The sequence below is a fragment of the Taudactylus pleione genome, unplaced genomic scaffold, assembly GCF_031769625.1.
Source record: "Taudactylus pleione unplaced genomic scaffold, aTauple2 ptg000214l, whole genome shotgun sequence".
In the NCBI taxonomy this organism is placed as follows: Eukaryota; Metazoa; Chordata; class Amphibia; order Anura; family Myobatrachidae; genus Taudactylus; species Taudactylus pleione.
Window position 1 is genome coordinate 11,657,747 of NW_028284616.1, and position 19,998 is coordinate 11,677,744.

The 19,998-nt window shown below is 42.7% G+C and overlaps 1 protein-coding gene across 1 annotated transcript; it reads left to right on the forward strand.

Moving 5' to 3' along the window:
- The first annotated feature begins 1,064 nt into the window (after positions 1-1,064).
- Positions 1,065-19,126, forward strand: LOC148517603 (cocaine- and amphetamine-regulated transcript protein-like). The gene is made up of 3 exons (XM_088478543.1): positions 1,065-1,205; positions 8,631-8,714; positions 18,659-19,126. Exons 1-3 carry the CDS (start codon positions 1,074-1,076, stop codon positions 18,764-18,766), a joined length of 324 nt encoding a protein of 107 aa, XP_088334669.1. The 5' UTR covers positions 1,065-1,073; the 3' UTR covers positions 18,767-19,126.
- Positions 19,127-19,998: the final 872 nt, after the last annotated feature.

A 19,998-nucleotide genomic window follows, 5' to 3' on the forward strand; every position in this document is an offset into this window, starting at 1 on the left:
TAAGGATTACGGATGTGTGTAAGGTAAAGTGGACGTCCTTATGTTGCGCTGCGGCAGCATAGTGATTGTAATGGATTAGCATACTATCGCAATGAGACTATGTGCACAATCGCTATTGCAGTTGCGATCCGTAATGAATCAGGCCCTTAGACTTCTGCTGCTGTATAGTAAGTTTGGTGTAAACAACATGAATCCATAAATCTACCTGGCCTGTGTCAATAGTTCAGCCAGGTGGTGGTGTAATGGTGTGGGGAATGTTCTCTTAGTACACATTAGGACCCTTAATACCAATTGAATATTGTTTAATGGCTACAGCCTACCTGAGTATATCTGCTGACCATGGGTATTCCTTTATGGCCACAATCCCCATCTTGTAATTTCTACTTCCATCAAGGAAACATGACCTGCCATTGTCACCAGATTGCAATCCAATCAAGAATTATGTGGTGGAATGATTCCATTCCACAAATGATTCTGGGGACAAAATAGGTTCTAACCAATGCTAAAATTATGTACTTAATAAGAGGTCACTGAGTATGAGATAGATAGATAGATAGATAGATAGATAGATAGATAGATAGATAGATAGATAGATAGATAGATATGCTAATTGGATATTGTTCGTATCCATGTATTTGGAAACTAATACTCATTGCAATTTTCTTCAGTGCATAAGCTGTGTTTTTGTATCTTGTAAATCTTCAGAGACAAAGGGGTTATGCATGCATGGCATTGGGTAATAGATTACATAATGTTTACAAAACGTTCCACCTCTTAAGTCTCTCAGGGGAATGACTGTGGGGCTGCTTAATAAATAATATGCAATCTGTGTTTCACATGTTTACTGTAAAAGTCAATGGGTTAATAAGAAAATGTGAGCATCAGAAAAATGGGAAATCAGTCGACAAACAGTAAACATTAACAATTCCACGAAGGGGTGTAAGCAAAAAATAAACATATACAAATAGGGTTGTATAGTAAGGCTGACGTAAGTTTAATAATAATGGTCAGGTATAAAAGTGCAAATCAGGACCACAGACAGTTCAGTAAGAGGCGTTCTCTGGATCAGCACCATGGTGAGCTGCCGACTCCTTCTCCTCTGTGTTTCCTTATCTCTATTAATGCTGGTAGCATGCAGCCAAGAAACAGTTGGGGTCAGGTCAGTAGAAATCTCTGACAACAACAGCCACGAAGAGAAAGAACTGGTAAGGGCTTTAATCTCTCCCGTCTAGGTATCTGTACTGCACACAAAGATATAAAATAACATTTAATTTGCAGTATAAGTTGTGCGTAAAGTGATTTGCCAATGTTATCATTTTATTTCATTTCTTTTTTTAAAGGAAAAAATATATATGTATGTGTGTGTGTGTGTGTATGTATATATATATATATATGTGTTATTCTGTAGCTATTCAGTTTTGTATTTGTTTGTTTCTATATGCATTTATATATCTAGTATTCAACACTGATTCATACTGACCCACTGTAGTGATTATCATGTTTGTCCAAATCAACATATTTAAGTATATAGTTTACAGTAAAAATGATAACAACTGACTAGAGAAAACATTTATACAATATATGAAGCATGATGTATAAAAAAAACATTTATAGTTAGATTATTTCTATTTGATGTCACTTAATAATATAGTTATCACTAAAGAATATAAAAATGACTTTCTTATGGCCATACAGTATGTAACTTGCATACATTTTAGCAAAATGAGATACTTACATTGTTAAAATCTGGCACAGTGGGAAGAAATGTATAGGTAGACTAGTATGTTACTGGACACACTTATTAAAGTACTTTATGACTGCGGGGTCTATTTACTAAGCAGTGTTAGGAGACAGAGTGAAAAGTGATAAGGTGTCAGCCAATCAGCTCCCAACTGTCATCTCACAGGCTGTGTTTGAAAAATGACTGTTTGGAGCTGATTGGCTGGCACCTTAGCACAGACTTATCACTCTATCTCCTAACACTGCTTAGTAAATAGACCCCTGAATATTTAAACAAACCATAGATAAATGACTGCAGATTAGTTTCTAGTATTTTCTACCCAATGTGTGAGCTGTGCCTTTCAGCTCATCTGGTGAAAGTTGTTTGTTGGTGGGTTTTTTCTCCCATTTGTGGAACTCCACTCCCCATTCCCAAACCTTAACTTTGTGAGGTGATAATATGACAGGTAAGATTTTACCTAGAGGCTCCAGCCCCCCAGAGAAAATCTGCCACTGCGCTGCCACTCCCAGTGAGCGCTCCAATTCGGCAGTCGGCCCAGCCTCTAGCACTTGGCTTCACCCCCATGAGTATGATCAGGCAGGGGGCAGGAGACAGAGATGGCTATGGAGTGGCTTCCGATTGGAAACTCTCTGTTCATCATCCCACACAGTGCTGGCAGTCTCGAAGGGAGGAAGCTCCCCCACCTGTGGGACTGCCAGTCCAGAGTGCGATTAACAGTAAGAGCTTCCAGTAGGAAGCCCACACTGTGCTGATTCGCCAGCTATAATGTGCTTATAGGGGCTGCAGATTGTGCAGCCCTAGAAGCTGTTTCGCTGCAGCTGTGCATGAGCAAACACTGACTGATTCACTATTATATAAAATAAGTCACTTCAGATACAATTAATTGAACTGTTATAAATGTACATTGATTTTTTTTTCTCAATAACAGTGACTTAGTGTAGATAATTAATGTTGCTTACTAATGTTATAGGATAAATTTTTTATCTGTTGCTGTGGAAGATTAATCTTTGAACTTTAGTAAGGAAAATTATTTAAGAACACTAAGGCTAGGTACACAGTAGACGACCCACCAATGTGACACACACAATGCCGATATTCGCACAAATGGTAATTTTTTTTAAACTGTATTTGTCTAAGTCTCTAAAAAGTCACATTGCACATGCATCCCACATTGTGCGCACAGATTCACAGTTGCATTTGAAACGCACAGTTTCGGAAATGTTTTGGGTGTTCATAGGCAGTGACTGGGAGGTGGCTATTCAGACGCACGGAGATGCACTGTCCTATGTGTGTTATGGGAGTGTTCCTGTATGCCATAGTTTAAGGTGAGATTATCTGCATGTGGTGTACCATGTGCAAACAGCAGTAGCTAGGCAATTGCAGCCCCCCTTAAGCCTAAAGGTAGGAGCCGCCACTGGAGGAGGCCATTAGATTTAAGTATAACATTTCTCTTATTTGTTTGGGTTGTGGTGGTAGGCAGATGAGGCAGTTGCCTTGGATGCAGAGAGACTGGAAACTGCAAATTCATTGCTAACCACACTTACTATGTTTCATAGGGTATGCAGTCCCGACTGTCAAATCCCGGCATGGGACTAATGATGGGGGTCAAAATCCCGATGCCTATCATTATCCACCCAACGCCCGGGATACCGAACGAAGGTAAGCCGGGCGCCGGGACCTCTTAGCCGTTATAGGGGGTGGGGGGTTAGGCAGTCCCCAGAAGGATTAGGGTTAGACTAGGGGAAGGGGGGGTTAGGGTTGGGCACCCCCGGGGGAGGTTAGGGTTAGGCACCCCCCTGGGGGGGTTAGGTTTAGGGTGCGGGGAGGGGGGTTAGGTTTAGGCACCACTGGGGGGAGGTTAGGGTTAGGCACCCCTAAGGGAGGGTTAGGGGGAGAAAAAGGGGTAGGGATAGCCTACTTACCTCCGCTGTCAGGATCTTCACCCATTGGGCTGCTGGCATCGAGATTTCAACCGCCGGCCTCACATACCGATTCAGTTTCATAGACGCTGCAGGAAAACTGCTCCAGGGCAAGCTCTTGTTATCCTATGCCTGAAAAGTTTTGTGTATAGCCATGAAAACTAGGAAGAAAACTAGGAAGAAAAATGTGCAAGCCCCAAGTAAGAAGAGAAGTGTAGAAAATAGAAAAGAAGCTGTTAGGTAGTGAATTGGGATCTCCCAAAGGTACAAATGTATTGATATATTACTACCATCCCTGAAAGGGTAACTAGTAAAAGAAAATTGGAATAAGTGCAGGGTAGAGCATAAATATCACTCCAAAACTGTTAAAAATAACTATATGAATTTTTATTATTTACCACATTAAATTGTTAAAAAAAAAAAACACCACACAACAATACTATATTAGTAACATTTTTTTTCCAAAGATAAATAAAACAGTCCTGCTACAGTGCGGTGCGTTTAGCCCTATTTGCAAACTCCAAATTGGCCAGTGTCAGCAGCTGTTATTTGATGTTAGGGCAGTAGTAATGCAACAGTCTTTTTTTGGCTATACCCGCAAAATAATGTGAGTTCTAACGGTTATGGAGGGACCCTCCCAAGTTTTTTTTTCTTGGTTATAGTAGGCAACAATGAGTGCTCACGGATGTTCCGATATGGTCGCGGGGCAACTGCTGCTCTTTCGGTTTCCTTATTTATGGGGGATGGTCTGTGGGTTTTTCTGGCCTTTGCATCTTAGACTCAGCTGTTGTGGTAATGTGGCTGTGGCTCTTTGGCTTATACGCCTCATCATCTTATTGTTATTTTTAATCAATTTAAAGTGATATTTCTGTTCTACCCTGCACTTATTCCAATTTTCTTTTACGATTTACCCTTTCAGCACTGATAGTAATATACCAATACAGTGGCATTACCTGGGTTGGTATCTCTCAGTGTGCTACTGTGGTCTCCTCATGCACGTGAAAGGGGGCATGGCTTCATGTCTACACCATCCCGCCCCCTGGTGTATGACATTTTGCCTGCACCGTGTGTCACGCCCCTATTCTTGCAGCCCCCAGCCTCTCCAGACACAGTGCACAGTGTGGATGATGCACATCATCCCCAGCCTCTCCCGACTCATGGCACAGTGTGGATGATGCACGACATCCATCCCTGCTGCTCTGCTATTTTGGCGTCACCCCTTCTGATGAGGTGCGTTCTGCCCCCCCCTAGTTACATCACTGCTGATGCATTTATACCCATGATAACATGGGACGCCTCAGAGCGATAAGTGATGCTGGTGGAGAAAATTATATTGGCAGTAGGATGGCTAAGAATATAAAATAATGGATGAAATGACACTTGTCTGACACACAGTGAAAGCAGCCATCGAGGAATTAACGAAAGCTATTAAAAAACAGAGCGCTATCGATACAGTCCAAATCAATAGATATATATGCACAGTATTACGTATTTCTAGCGCTGCAAAACCAAGAATAACCTACTGTGAGGGTTACATATCAAACGAACAGAAAAAACACACAAATGTCTTGCGCAGCTAGAAATAGTATTCAAGAATTTATTACTGATAAAATATCAGATGTAAAAAGACAGCTATGCTTACACAGATAAAAATAAAAAAGTAAGGTATCGATATCAAAAACCTAAAAAATATTTCAGAACAGTGTAACTCCTCATGAGGCAATCAGTAACTTTGTATCAAGCCAGTCATAAGTCTCCTGTGAGAGTGAACAAACAGAGTCTATTAAAGGTATGAATAAGTTCCTTAAATAGAGTAAAAAGCTCAATTAAATACTGGATGATCCCGCTGTTTGAGTAATACCAGCTGGTATAATGCACTCACGGTTTAATGGACTATTCCGGTATTCTGGTGTATGCCGTAATAACCTAGGCAGGTTGCGGCCAGAGGCAATCCTTGCCCAATAGATAGCGTGTGCACATGAAAAATATCCAATAGACTAGGTCCAGGTGGATGTCTACTTCTTCTGAGCGTCCTCGGAATGATGCAGGAACCGAGGCTCCACCTGCAGCTGTAGCTAGATGGGAAGCGCCTATCCGGGATTCCGGGCACTGATCCTGAGATGGAGCAGCAGGTGGAAAGAGGTCCTCTCAATAGGACAATATGTTCCGCTCTATCTGTATGTAGTATAGACCGCCAGTACCAGCGGTGACTGTAAACAGGAACAGCAGTGGCTGTTAGCAGGGGCAGTGCAAGCCGCCAGGTTCTTCCAGTGTGGATGGGAGTCAAATAAAGGTTAAACCATGCAGACCGCCAGTCTCAGCAGTAGCTGTAGGCGGAAGCAGCGGTAGCTATAGCTGTAAGCGGGAGCAGTAAAGGCAGCCGGGTTCTTCCAGTACGAATGGAGGTCGAGTGCTGATTAACCCTTAACGCGTTTCGTCACTCACACGTGACTTTCTCAAAAGGTGTATTTCCAGACCTCAGATGTACCTTATATACGGCCTCCATTAAGTGCTAACAGGTGCAAAATTAGTAAAACAGAAGATGCTAAATGCTAGCTGGTGCAAAATTGGCTAGATAAAATCACCTTAATATTTTAAGGAGATATAAAATAAAATAAAAAAGGAAAATAAATACAACTGATATAAAATAAATAAATAATAACATATTAACAATTAAATATAGCAGAATATGAATTCTATTTTGATCACAAAAAAGATTCAAATAAAGAATCAATCATGCAGATAATTGATAAATAATGAAAAAATAAACACATTAAAATGTATAGCTCCACAGAGAGCCTATTACTAAGTAATAGGCATAATATGAGGGTGAAACACATTACATATCTAAAGCATAAAAAAAAGGAACAATCAGATAATAAAAAAAAAATACATATATCTATTATATAGAAGAACAATCGGGAATTAAAGATAAAAAGACAGACATAAATCTAACTAGTAGATCTAATTAATTCCAAAAGATGATTTAATGAGGAAGAGAGGGGAGAAGAATAGATTCAGGGGTCAATTTCTATACATTCATTCAGTCCCTTGGGAACGAGAGTCCTAAGTTTATGTATCCAGAAATTTTCCCTAATACATAGTTTTTTAAATCTATCGCCTCCCCGAAGTGTGGGTTTAATCCATTCTATTCCTACCAGGGATAATCCATGTGGATTTCTCCCATGTAGTTCTACAAAGTGTCTAGAAAAGCCATGTGTACAAAGACCTCTTAGAATATTCCTCCTGTGTTCAAGGAATCTTATTTTCAGACAACGTGAAGTTCTGCCTACATCTATTAATTTGCACTTACATATCAGCACATATATCACAAACGTGGACCTACAGTTTATATGTGACTGTATCTCAAATGATTCATCATCTCCAGAGGTTTTAAAAATATGTGTATTGTTCTTAATAAAGGAGCAGGTGATGCAGTTTGTAGACCCACATTTGTAACATCCCTTAACTTTACTTGGTAATCAGGATAAATGAGACATCACAGAAGATGTTGAGGGTTTCCTTTTATCTGTAAACAAGCTCTGTGTTAGTCGGTCCCTAAGATTATCTGCTTTTTTAAAAACTACTTGTGGTTTATTAGAAATACAAGTATTCAATTATCTGTCGGTTTGTAGGATACTATGGTTCCTCATTACAATAGTCTTAATCTTACTAGACGTAGCATTATATTTAGAGATAGACATAGGCTGATCCAAACTAAAAGATGATTTCTTGTTCCGATAGACTAGTAGATCCTCTCTATTTAAATTCCTAGTTTCTTTTATAGCTGTTTCTAAAAGATGTTCAGGATATCCTTTGGATCTGAAACTGTTGATTAGTTCTCTTGCTTGTTCTTCAAAAGATTCGTTGTCAGTACAATTTCTACGAATGCGTCTTAATTGACCATGAGGTATATTATAGATCCATGGCTTATAATGTAAGCTATCAAAATGTAGAAAATTTAAATTATCTACCTCTTTCCTGAAGGTTCTAGAGACTATGTTACCATTCATTATGGACAATGAGATATCAAGAAACGAAATATATTCCTTATGCACACAAGTAGTGAGTTTTAAATTAAAATAATTTTTATTAAGTGTATTAGTGAATAATGATGTGAAATCATGTGTATCTCCACCAAAAATAAAAAACAAATCATCTATACATTGGCCGTATAGGACGAGGTCCGCGCCCAAGCTCCTCCCCCATATGTGCGCATCCTCGAACGCACCCATATAGATATTGGCAAAGCTAGGCGCGAACCTCGTCCCCATCGCCGTCCCAAGTGTCTGTAAATAATATACGTGATTAAAAATAAAATAATTATGTGATAATATAAACGTGATGGAATCCAAAATAAATTTACGCAGCCCCTCCGTCACACTATCAGATCTCACCAAGCGATTCCTCACAGCCTCAATACCTTTGCAGTGCGGAATGTTTGAATAGAGTGCTTGTACATCACTTGTAACAAAAAAATATGATTTTTTCCATTTAATTTTGGAAATAAGATTTAAAAAAGTAGTGGTGTCCTTGATATGAGAACATTGAGAGGCTGCGTAAGGTTGTAAAAAATAATCTACAAAAATGTGATAAATTAACTGTGAGGGACCCAACACCAGAATTTATAGGACGACCAGGAGGTGCACTTACCAGAAATTATAGGACGACCAGGAGGTGCACTTCGAGGAATTAACCCATGAATGGAAACCAGTGTCTCAGTAATGTTGCCCATTGGGTCCTTAAACTGACAAAGCTCCATATGGCTCAGACCAAAAGAAATGTTAGCGTCCCCTATGTGTAAACAAGTGTTCTTAAACCATGTCACATAATAAGACCAATGCTTCATGAGGTTATTTTTACTGTTCGATTTAAACCAAATGGAAGAATTTAAGTTAATCTATTGTATTAGTATTTCTTAAATTAAATTGTTTAATACACTTACAAAATGTTCTGTGCTACTTTTGCAGATAGAAGCGTTACAGGAAGTCCTGGAGAAACTCAAAAGTAAAAGAATTCTTCCTCTTGACAAGAAGTTGGGATGGGTGCCTTCGGTAAGGTAACACTTGCTGGGAGATACAGGCTCCAGTGGGTATCAGATAGAGTTTGGGAATTCACACTTTAACCCAAGCACATAATGTCTACTATTTACTTATTTATTTTATTTATGGTGTATTCACATAGTTTCACCACATTACTTTCATAGTATAATGTTCATGTCATAGGTTATTATATATTCATGTGTTGCTACCCTCTTCATATGCTAAGCATTCAGAGATGCAGCTGGAAATCTTGTTGAGTTTTGCATTACCCCTCAGTTACATTTCATCATGCATTTACTATTTAGGAGAAAGAGGAAAAAAGAACTCAGGGCCTGATTCAGAGCCGTTCGCTGTGAATCAGGGCAGGGCTTTTTTTTTTTTTTGGAGCAGCCTCTTGGCCGCTCGCATAGCTGTGGGTGACCACCCACAGCTATTGCGAGCAGCCAGGATGATGGTCGCGATGGTCAAGACCATTGCGACAATCGGGCTTGCAACGAGACCCTTGTGGTAGGGTCTCGTGGCCGCAAGCCCCAGAGAGCTTTCGGCTCAAACAGAGCCGGAAGCTCTCCCAGTGACATCAATTGTGATGTCATTGGGGCCGCCCCCAAATGGCAGGCGTTCTCATGGTAACGCCTCCGTTTGGGCAGCCACCCCCCCGGCCCGCCCACCAAACGGGGCGAGCTGTCACTCAACATCGACAGCTCGCCCCCTTTGGTGTGAGACCAGGAGCGACGGATTGCCCGTCGCTAGCCGGGTCTCGTGCATGCACACGACGGAGCCGGCTCCGTCGTGCGCATGCGCTGTGGGCCACCATCGACCCAGTTGCGAGCGCTCAGCGCTTGCGACCGGGTCTGAATCAGGTCCTCTGTGTGTTGCACCTTTTCTTTACAGTCACAAAGCAAGACACATTGTATAGACCCCATTGGATTACATTTTTTAGGTGAGTTGCAGAGTGGATGCAATGTCACATTCATTTAGTCTGTGGCCTGTGTTCCTGCCTATAGTTACACCTCTATGGGTGTGGATTATTATTTACTGGCATTCTTACTGCTTTCTCTTCAAAACAGTGATGACCATAGATGGCTCTGTCATTGATGGCATTCTCCATCGATAATTAACCATTAATGGTGAGCCATCCATGGTTAGGATATGTGCAAGCTCAGATTGTGCTCTGCACATGCACACAGCGGGATCGGCAGTCATCATCGGGGATCAGCCATTGATGGTTTACCACTGGTGGCCTCTCATCGATGGTGAAAACACTCACCATTGGCATCAGACTATCGATGGTTGCTAACCATCAATGGCGACCCCTACTTCATAATCTCCCCAATCACAACCACTTGCAAGCTCCTGCCATATATATGTCACTAGACAACTAAAATCAGATAAAGGAATAATGCATTAAATAGAGTAAATAAATAAAGGATAATCATATAAATTCTAACTATTACTACATAAGGGTTGTAGGATCTTTGGCATAAAGTTTGTCCAAGATATATAAGGAAGAGAAGTGGAACTTTTACTGCAAGGTTTTTTCCAGCCAATACATTCTGAAATGGAAAATACATATGGCCAGAAGATATATTTATCTATCAGTTTATAACTGATTTCTACATGGCAGCAACTAGGGCTTTGCATTCTTACAAAGTCCGGTTGAGTTAAGCATTGACTTTCACTTTAATGTACGTAGACTGGATATGTCCACATTCCTCTTTTCGGGTTTAGTTTCCCATTAACTTATCAAAAAAAGGTTAAATGAATTACTTCTACTGAATGTCTGCTTGATATAGAAAAGGATTTAACAAATGATCTCTTAATTCAGTTTCCTTAGGCTATAATGTCAGAGACAATCTCTCCTTTTAAACTCCTTGGGTTCTTCTGATTTGAATTTCTCTTACTTGAGTAGAATGCCACGTGTGTACTTTATGGCAGGAACTGCCAGCCGCAGAGGTGGAGGCAGAAGAATATGATAATAACTAAAGCAAAGTTGGCATACATGGTTATAACTGGGATAAGCAGCTTTTTACCGAAAGCAGAATGTTTATGTACCATAAAATAGACAATGATATTTTACTATAACATACACATTTATAATCACCTGTTAACCTTGTAGCTACGATATAGTCTCAGAGCACATAGATAGATGATGCACAAAATGGGCAATATTAAACACCCTAACCCATCAAGTACATTATGTAGACTGTGCTGGAAGTAGACCAATAGTTTCTGGTTGTAGTGCAATGCCAAGAGCCAATTCAGGGCCGCAACTATGGGGGGAAGCTAAGAGGGCACGAGACCCTGTGCCGGACTTGAGGGGGTGCCGGGGAGAGGCTGCCTGGAGGCTAGGTTGCTGCTCTTGTAGGTTTGGAGCCGCATCCCGGCCTTGAGAGGCACCCCCTCAGTCTAATGTGGTGTCGGTGCTCATCGACCAGCAGCCAATCAGCAGAGGCTGCCGGTCCATGAGCTCCAATTGGTACGCGAGCAGTGCCACATTACAATGATGGCAGTACTGACAGTTCCCCAGCTTGTGGCAGCCCCATCCCACTCCACCCCATGCTCACACACGGCCCTGGCAGGTAAGAGAAGGGAGATGGGACTTTACTGAGGCTTAATGTAAAAGAGGACATACTGTGGCTTAATGTGTAAGGAGCCTTACTGTGGCTTTGGGGTCTATGTACTAAGCAGTGATAAGTGACAGAGTGAAAAGTGATAAGTGCCAGCCAAACAGCTCCCAACTGTCATTTTTCAAACACAGCCTGTGAGATGACAGTTGGGAGCTGATTGGCGGGCACTTATCACAGACTTATCACTGCTTAGTACATAGACCCCTTTATGTGTAAGGAGCCTTACTGTGGCATATTGTGTAAGGGGCCTTACTGTGGCATAATGTAAAAGAGGCCTTATTGTGGCATAATGTGTAAGGGTCCTTACTGTGGCATAATGTATATGGGGCATTACTGTGGCATAATGTAAATGGGGCATTACTGTAACAGAAAAGTATAAGGGGCATTACTGTGGCATAATATATAAGTGGCATTACTGTGGATTAATGTGTTATAAGGGTCATTAACATGTGGCATAATGTGTTATAACATTACTGTGTCACAAAACCGCACACCCTTTTCGTCCTCTATGTTGTATTTTTTTTTTTGGGGGGGGGGGGGGTTTGGGGTGCCAAATTATGGCCTTGCCCCAGGTGACAAAAGACCTTAGTTTCAGGCCTGGCCAGTTCACTTAGTTTTCAGGCACTTCAATAATAAAACCCCAGCCAACATGAGCATTATTACTGGCACCCTTACACCCATCGATAACGTCACAAGAAATTATTTAAAATACAACAATACAAATATGTAAAATAAAAAAGTGTGTATATTTGTGTATGTACATATTTAACTAGGAATAGTATTTTAGTACATGTACAAGAATATTGTGGAAAAAGGGCATATCAATTTACTCATCACTATATAACAGATTTGAGGCTTAGGTCTCTATCTCAAACAAGGGCTGGCTTATAGGCTTGCCCATAGCATCCCTATAATTCGGGACACATATGAACTAAGGATCCCATACAGCCGCGATGTTGCGATGGGATCGGAAATGCCGACCCGCGGCCATCGTTTTTCCGCGATCAGTCGTAGGATCGGTGAAATTCTACATGCAAAATTTCACCAATCTGCCAATCACGATCAATTTTTTATCGTTATTGGTATATCTGTGAAATCCAACATGTTGGATTTCAGCGATCCTGCGATGCCGGGTTGCAGGATCGCTACATTGCGACAATTTGTCGCAATTGTATAGGGGCCTTTACATAGGTTCTGTGATAGCTTACTTCACGTCTCCATTTCACTTGGTTTTAATCAGCCCCAGAAGCTGTGTAATTCACGTGTCCCAAATTAAAGGGATGATATGGCAAACCTTCTTATAATAAATCCCATGCCATACCTGGCCAACATAGTGTTAATATTTAATAGCAAAAAATTTTAAAAAAATGGGTGCGTGCTTACAATAAGGCAGTACCAAAGGGCGTAGGCTTGCCATATCATCCCTTTAATTTGGAACACATGTGAATTATACAGGTTCTGCACAAAATGTGGGAGGCCACACTTTTATTAAGTAGTTAGTTCCAAACAGCTTAACACTACAATAACTATTTTTGTGCTAGTAGCCATTTTAAAGGATAATACACAAAAATAGATAGAAAATACAATATTTTTATTTAACTACTACTTTTTTTTTTAAACCCTTTTTATTACGTCCAACATATTTTCAAGTAGTACAAATATGAAAGAGTCTCTCCAAGACAATGACAGGCATGTATAAAAATTGCTGTAGCACTTGCGGGTAAAGACACACGACTGATTTACTGCATATAATGCAATCACTTTTTATCTCCAGAGTCCTGTGCCATTCCCTGTTTACCAGGTTCCAATGCATAGAGCAGTGGTTCTCAACCTCAACTAGTCATGTTTTAAGGATTTCTGTCTGTGGAAGCAGGTGGGATATTTACTGACCCAGCAAAATAGTTTAACTCACCTGTACATGAGGGAAGCAGTCGGGAAGACGACGGACGGAACCCCAACCTTTGGCTTCCCTACTGTCTAATCCTGGCAGGGGGTTAAATGACAGGAATCGAAATCCTGACGCCCGTCATTTTACCTACACCGGGAGGCCGCACCCGGCTTACCGATCAAAGGTAAGCTGGGCGGGGACAGCCGCGCGGGGGGAGGGTTCCCGGGGGGACTCAGGGTTAGGCACCCCCCCATTCCCCAAGGAGTTTAGGGTTAGGTTAGGGGAAGGGAGGGTTAGGGTTTGGCACCCCGGGGGGAGGTTAGGGTTAGGCACTCCCCTGGGGGACTTAGGTTTAGGCGGCGGGGAAGGGGGGGGTTAGGTTTAGGCACTTGGTGGGGAGGTTAGGGGTAGAATTAGGTTAGTGAATACTTACAACTGACGGGATGCCGCTGGCCGGATTCAATCATACTGAATCCGTACATGATTATAGAAATCACAAAACATGACCTGTTGGGGGTACTTGAGGATTGGAGTTGAGAACCACTGACAATACATATACTTATTAGGGGTGTGCACCGGCCACTTTTTGTGTTTTGTGTTTTGGTTTTGGATCTGGATCTTTCTTCGTGTTTTGGATCTGGATTGGTTTTGCCAAAACCACCCTTCCGTGTTTTGGGTTCTGGGTTTTGTGTTTTGGATCTGTATTTTTTTTTTTTTTTAAAAGCATAAAAACAGCTAAAATCACAGAATTTGTGTGTTTTTCTGCTCCTATGCTATTATTAACCTCAATAACCTTAATTTCCACTCATTTCCAGTCTATTCTGAACACCTCACACCTCACAATAGTGTTTTTATATCCAAAAGGTTGCACCGAGGTAGCTGGATGACTATGCTAAGAGATACGAGTGGGCGGCACAAACACGTGGTCCATCTAGGAGTGACACTGCAGTGGTAGACAGGATGGCAGTTTGAAAAACTAGGCCCCAAACAGTACATAATGCAAAGAAAAAAAAGAGGTGCAAGATGGAATTGTCCTTGGGCCCTCCCACCCACCCTTATGTTGTATAAACAGGACATGCACACTTTAACAAACCAAACATTTCAGCGCCAGGGTCTGCCACACGACTGTGGCTGAAATGATTAGTTCGTTTGGGCCCCCACAAAACAAGCTGGCAATTAATCTGTCCCTGCACAAACTGGCTCTACGGAGGCAAGATGTCGTCCTCATCCTCCTCATCCACCGATTCCTCACCCTCTTCAGTGTTGTGTACATCCTCATCCTCACAGAGTATTAATTCGTCCCCGCTGGAATCCACAACCACAGGTCCCTCTGTACGTTCTGGAGGCTGGTCTCCCTGGAAGAGTTGATAATTCATTTTATGAACATCATCTTCTCCACATTTTGTGGAAGCAACCTCCTTCGCCTTTCGCTGACAAGGGCCCTCATTCAGAGCCGTACGCTCTGAGCAGAGCGCACGCTCTGCATGAGGGCCGGGCTCCATTTTCATGGAGCGTCCTCCTGGACGCTCGTATAGCTGTGGGTCACCACCCACAGGCTATACGAGCGTGCATTTTGATGGCCGCGATGGTCGTGACCATCGCGACCATCGAAATTGCGAGCCGGAGCCTGCGGTTGAGGTTTTCAACCGCAAGCTCCGGAGTGATTTTGGCTCTATCAGAGCCAAAATCACTCCCACTGACATCACTAGTGATGTCAGTGGGCCGGCTTCTGACGGGAGGCGTTCCCGTGGGAACGCCCCCATCAGGGAGGCACGCCCCCGGCACGCCCACCAAAGGGGGCGTGCTGTCAATCAACATTGACAGCACGCCCCCTTTGATCGGACACAACGAGCGAAGGAAAGTCCTTCGCTCGTCGTGTCTGGCGCATGCGCACGACGGAGCTCCCTCCGTCGTGCGCATGCTCAGTGCAGACCATCGACCCACTTGCGAGCGGACAGCCGCTCGCGAGTGGGTCTGAATCAGGCCCAAGGTTCCCGGCTGCACTAAACACTCTTTCGGAGTACACACTGGAGGGGGGGCAACTCAGATAAAATAGAGCCAGTTTGTACAGGGACCTCCAAATTGCTTCTTTTTCCTGCCAGTACAGGTACGGACTGTCTGACATGCCTACTTGGATGCTGTCACCGATGTAATCCTTTAACAGACAGACGCACGCTTGTCGCTGCTGCTTTAAGGATGCAGGTGCGGCTACAGCCCACACATTTCACAAAGACAGAAAAAAAAAGAAGAATTTTTTTATTGTTTGTGGAGCGCACTTTGAGGGTTACACCACCCTTTAACAGACAGACGCACGCTTGTCGCTGCTGCTTTGAGGACAGTATCATATGCAGTGACAGTAGACTTGTCAGAAATTGTTGGCACCTCCTTCAGTCCGGACCAGATGTCCAAACCGGCCCTTGACTTATGACACAGGCGCACGCTTGGCACTACTTTGTTGATGCATGTGCGGCTACTGCGCACACAATTCACAAACACAGAAAATATTTTTTTATTTGGTTTGGACTGGAGTGTACTTTGGGGGTTACAGCACCCTTTAACGGTCAAGCCAGCCGGGCCTTTACTTATGACACAGGCGCACGCTTGGCACTACTTTGTTGATGCACGTGCGGCTACTGCGCACACAATTCACAAACACAGAAAATATTTTTTTATTTGGTTTGGACTGGAGTGTACTTTGGGGGTTACAGCACCCTTTAATGGTCAAGCCAGCCAGCCCTTTACTTATGACACAGGCGCACGATTGGCACTACTTTGTTGATGCACGTGCGGCTACTGCGCACACAATTCACAAACACAGAAAATATTTTGTTATTTGGTTTGGAGTGTACTTTGGGGGTTACAGCACCCTTTAACGGTCAAGCCAGCCGGCCCTTTACTTATGACACAGGCGCACGCTTGGCACTACTTTGTTGATGCACGTGCGGCTACTGCGCACACAATTCACAAACACAGAAAATATATTTTTATTTGGTTTGGACTGGAGTGTACTTTGGGGGTTACAGCACCCTTTAACGGTCAAGCCAGCCGGCCCTTTACTTATGACACAGGCGCACGCTTGGCACTACTTTGTTGATGCACGTGCGGCTACTGCGCACACAATTCACAAACACAGAAAATATTTTTTTATTTGGTTTGGACTGGAGTGTACTTTGGGGGTTACAGCACCCTTTAACGGTCAAGCCAGCCGGCCCTTTACTTATGACACAGGCGCACGCTTGGCACTACTTTGTTGATGCACGTGCGGCTACTTCGCACACAATTCACAAACACAGAAAATAATTTTTTTTTTGGTTTGGACTGGAGTGTACTTTGGGGGTTACAGCACCCTTTAACGGTCAAGCCAGCCGGCCCTTTACTTATGATACAGGCGCACGCTTGGCACTACTTTGTTGATGCACGTGCGGCTACTGCGCACACAATTCACAAACACAGAAAATATATATTTTTTTGGTTTGGAGTGTACTTTGGGGGTTACAGCACCCTTTAACGGTCAAGCCAGCCGGCCCTTTACTTATGACACAGGCGCACGCTTGGCACTACTTTGCTGATGCACGTGCGGCTACTACGCACACAATTCACAAACACACAAAAAATATTATTTTTTTAGCACTTGGGGGGAGCACCCCTGATGGACAGAGCACCCCCTGGACAACACTACAGCACCCCTTTAGGACTGGGACACTGCACAGGACTTTGGAGTGGACACAGCCCCTGTGGAGAACTGACTGCACAACACAGTCCAGCCAGCCCCTATGGACTTTGAAGTAGTGGACACAGCCCCTATTAACAACAGCAGCACAGCACAACACAGCCAGCCCCTATGGACTTTGAAGTAGTGGACAACAGCAGCACAGCGCAGCACAGCACAGCACAGCACAACACTACTCTGCACTACACTACACTACACAGCCCAGCCAGCCCTAACTCCCACCCTCCCTCTTCACTGTCCACAGCCGAGTGAGAAAATGGCGCCGACGCGGGTACCTTATATAGGATCCAAAACCCGCGAGACTCGGAAGGCGGGATGATGACGTTTTGCCTCGATTTCAGAATCCGAGTCAGGCGGGAAAAGTCGAGCCTGACTTGGATCTGCCTCGGATCGGGGGGGCTCGAGGGGGTTCGGATTTCAGAAATCCGAACCCGCTCACCCCTAATACTTATGCACTTTTCACTGTTCCTGGCTGTCAATCAGTGACCGCTTACAGAGAAATTATGAACTACTAGAGCTGTGAGTTCCACACGGAACCATGATGAGCCACAGCTCAAAAGTTTGGAAAGCATTGGTGTATAGTAATCATAAGAAGACAGAGACATGGGGACTACTGTATCTTTATTTTCACGTGACACTGTTATGTGTTTGCTAGGTACTCTGTGAGCTATGTAATAACAATGTGCTTATTCCCCAAAGTACAACACTGATGTGCAAAGCATGTTGCTACACATTAAAAATGTAGTCATCACCACCAACAACGGAATTGTTTACATGCCGTAAACAGCATTCTCTCCTCCCTTTAATCTCACTGCCATTAGCTTTCTTGACAACTAAATTCAGGGTACATATTTGGGGTTATGCTATTATGTACCAGTAGCAATGACATGCAGTGAGGTCAATGGCTGGGGAGGCAAAGATGTATGAAAACACAGTTTTTATATCAAAACTCTGGAGCATGATAGGGGAGGGAGTATGACAGGGAATGCTGCCTACCCTGACCACATGTCCCTGACCAGTAGTATAGAGATCCCCCCGGAGGACTTCCTGGTAATTGCTGCTCCTCAGTCCCCTCTGTTTTGAAAACAACCCAGTTGTAAATACAAAAGAAAAAGTAAAATGACAGGCAATGTGCAACCCCGCCCTTTACAAGCACCTGTGTTATGCAATTAAGCTGATTTGAGCAACTACCATATTTTTTTACACGGTCAGATTTGTCAGATGAACGATTGAACGATTTGACGAACGATTTGAACTACGAACGATTTTTGACTGCATTAGAATGAATGGAATCGTCCAAATCTGACTGCAAACACATCAGCTGTCAGATATCGTTATCTGACCATCGGGAACGTGCATCGTTCATCGTTCAAACATGTCAGATATGTCATATTTTCCTTCAGATATGAACGATTGAACGATTTTTAAAATCGTTATTGTTCAGATCTGAAGAAAAATCTGACCGTGTGTATGCACCATTATTGATAGGTGCCGAATCACTGGTTAGTTACAAATAAAATATTAGTAATGATTATTATTGGAGGATTTGTACATGGAGAGGTGTGTGTGTGGGGGGGAGGGGTGTATTACTGGACAACCCTTTGATACTGAGTGATCATATTTAGGCCATGCCTCAGTAATTTAGGACTATTTAGGACTAACGGATGTTTTGTGCTTGTTTGTACATTGATTCTCTTTTCATCCTCTGCAGTGTGATGCCGGTGAGCAATGTGCTATAAGAAAAGGAGCACGGATTGGGAAGCTGTGTAACTGTCCAAGAGGGACTGCTTGTAACTTCTACATCCTCAAATGTTTGTAAGCAGAAGAGATTACTGAGATGGAAAGTGAGACGTGATGAGATCAGGAGAGAAGAGATGAAGCAAGCAGCGGAGATGTGTTGACCTATCCAGTGTTCCCTTTTTCACTCCATCCTTTTCATGTATTCAAATAAAGAATAGAGACTATATACAATTTATTAAACATCAGTGGGTGTTAATTCATACTTTAAACCCAAAAGGGGATATATAGTAAATGCATAAACATTAATCTCTGCTGTGAGTTCCTACTGCATACTCTTTGCCCTTCTGTATGTGTTATTTGTGCGGAGCATGGGTTTCCCCCTGGTGTGGGGATGTGACGTATGGAATAGTATTGGAAGTATGCCTTGTTTTTGCTCATACACCTTTTTAAAATAAATAAAAGTACTGTATGACATTTCAGAGTGAATTCTTTAAGACTGTGTGATATTATCCTTTAGTAAGGATTGCATCATTCTATCTCTTGATAACACAGAAATTCAACAACTAAAATGACTAGGTAGGTAATAATACACACAGGTCCATTATACGGATGGATGTTGCGATTTTTAGCACTGCACATGCTACATAGCCAAGCGTACACATCTGTAGGCAATTCCATGTCGCATACATCTCTATTGCATCTCCTCTTACATAACTGTATGGTAATGGGGCATTTGCAAGTAGGCTAAAGCCGTATACACATGGGACAATGTACTGTTTGAACGATATTGGTGAAAGATTTCTCTTGAACTTTCTGTAGTGCAGGACAAACGATATTGGGTGTACACAATGAAAGATATCTTTCAGTGAAGTCATCCTGCCACATCTCTGAACAGCCAATTCTTGACGATATTGTCAGATTGGCCTGCATGTACGAGGACTAAAGATATTGTTATCGTCCAGCGGGAGAGCGCATCGTTGGTTGTTCATTGCATACACACCGAATGATAGGAACGATATATCGTTGAACAATATCATCGCTCATATCATTCAAAGATATTGTCTCATGTCTATGCCCCTTAAGTATAGTGAGCTTGTGTAAAGGCGTGGAGTCGGACTAATGGGCTATACAGTTGTTTATATGAAGAGATACTTCTGATTTCAGCCGCATGTCTTGTACCAGGAGAATGGCTAGTATAAGAGTACATTGATAATGATGACAGCTATTTGATTAGGTGTATGGGTTGGGGCGGCGCTGTTACATAGATGTGTACGACTCCGCATATGGGTGAATATCCACATTTAGGGCCTG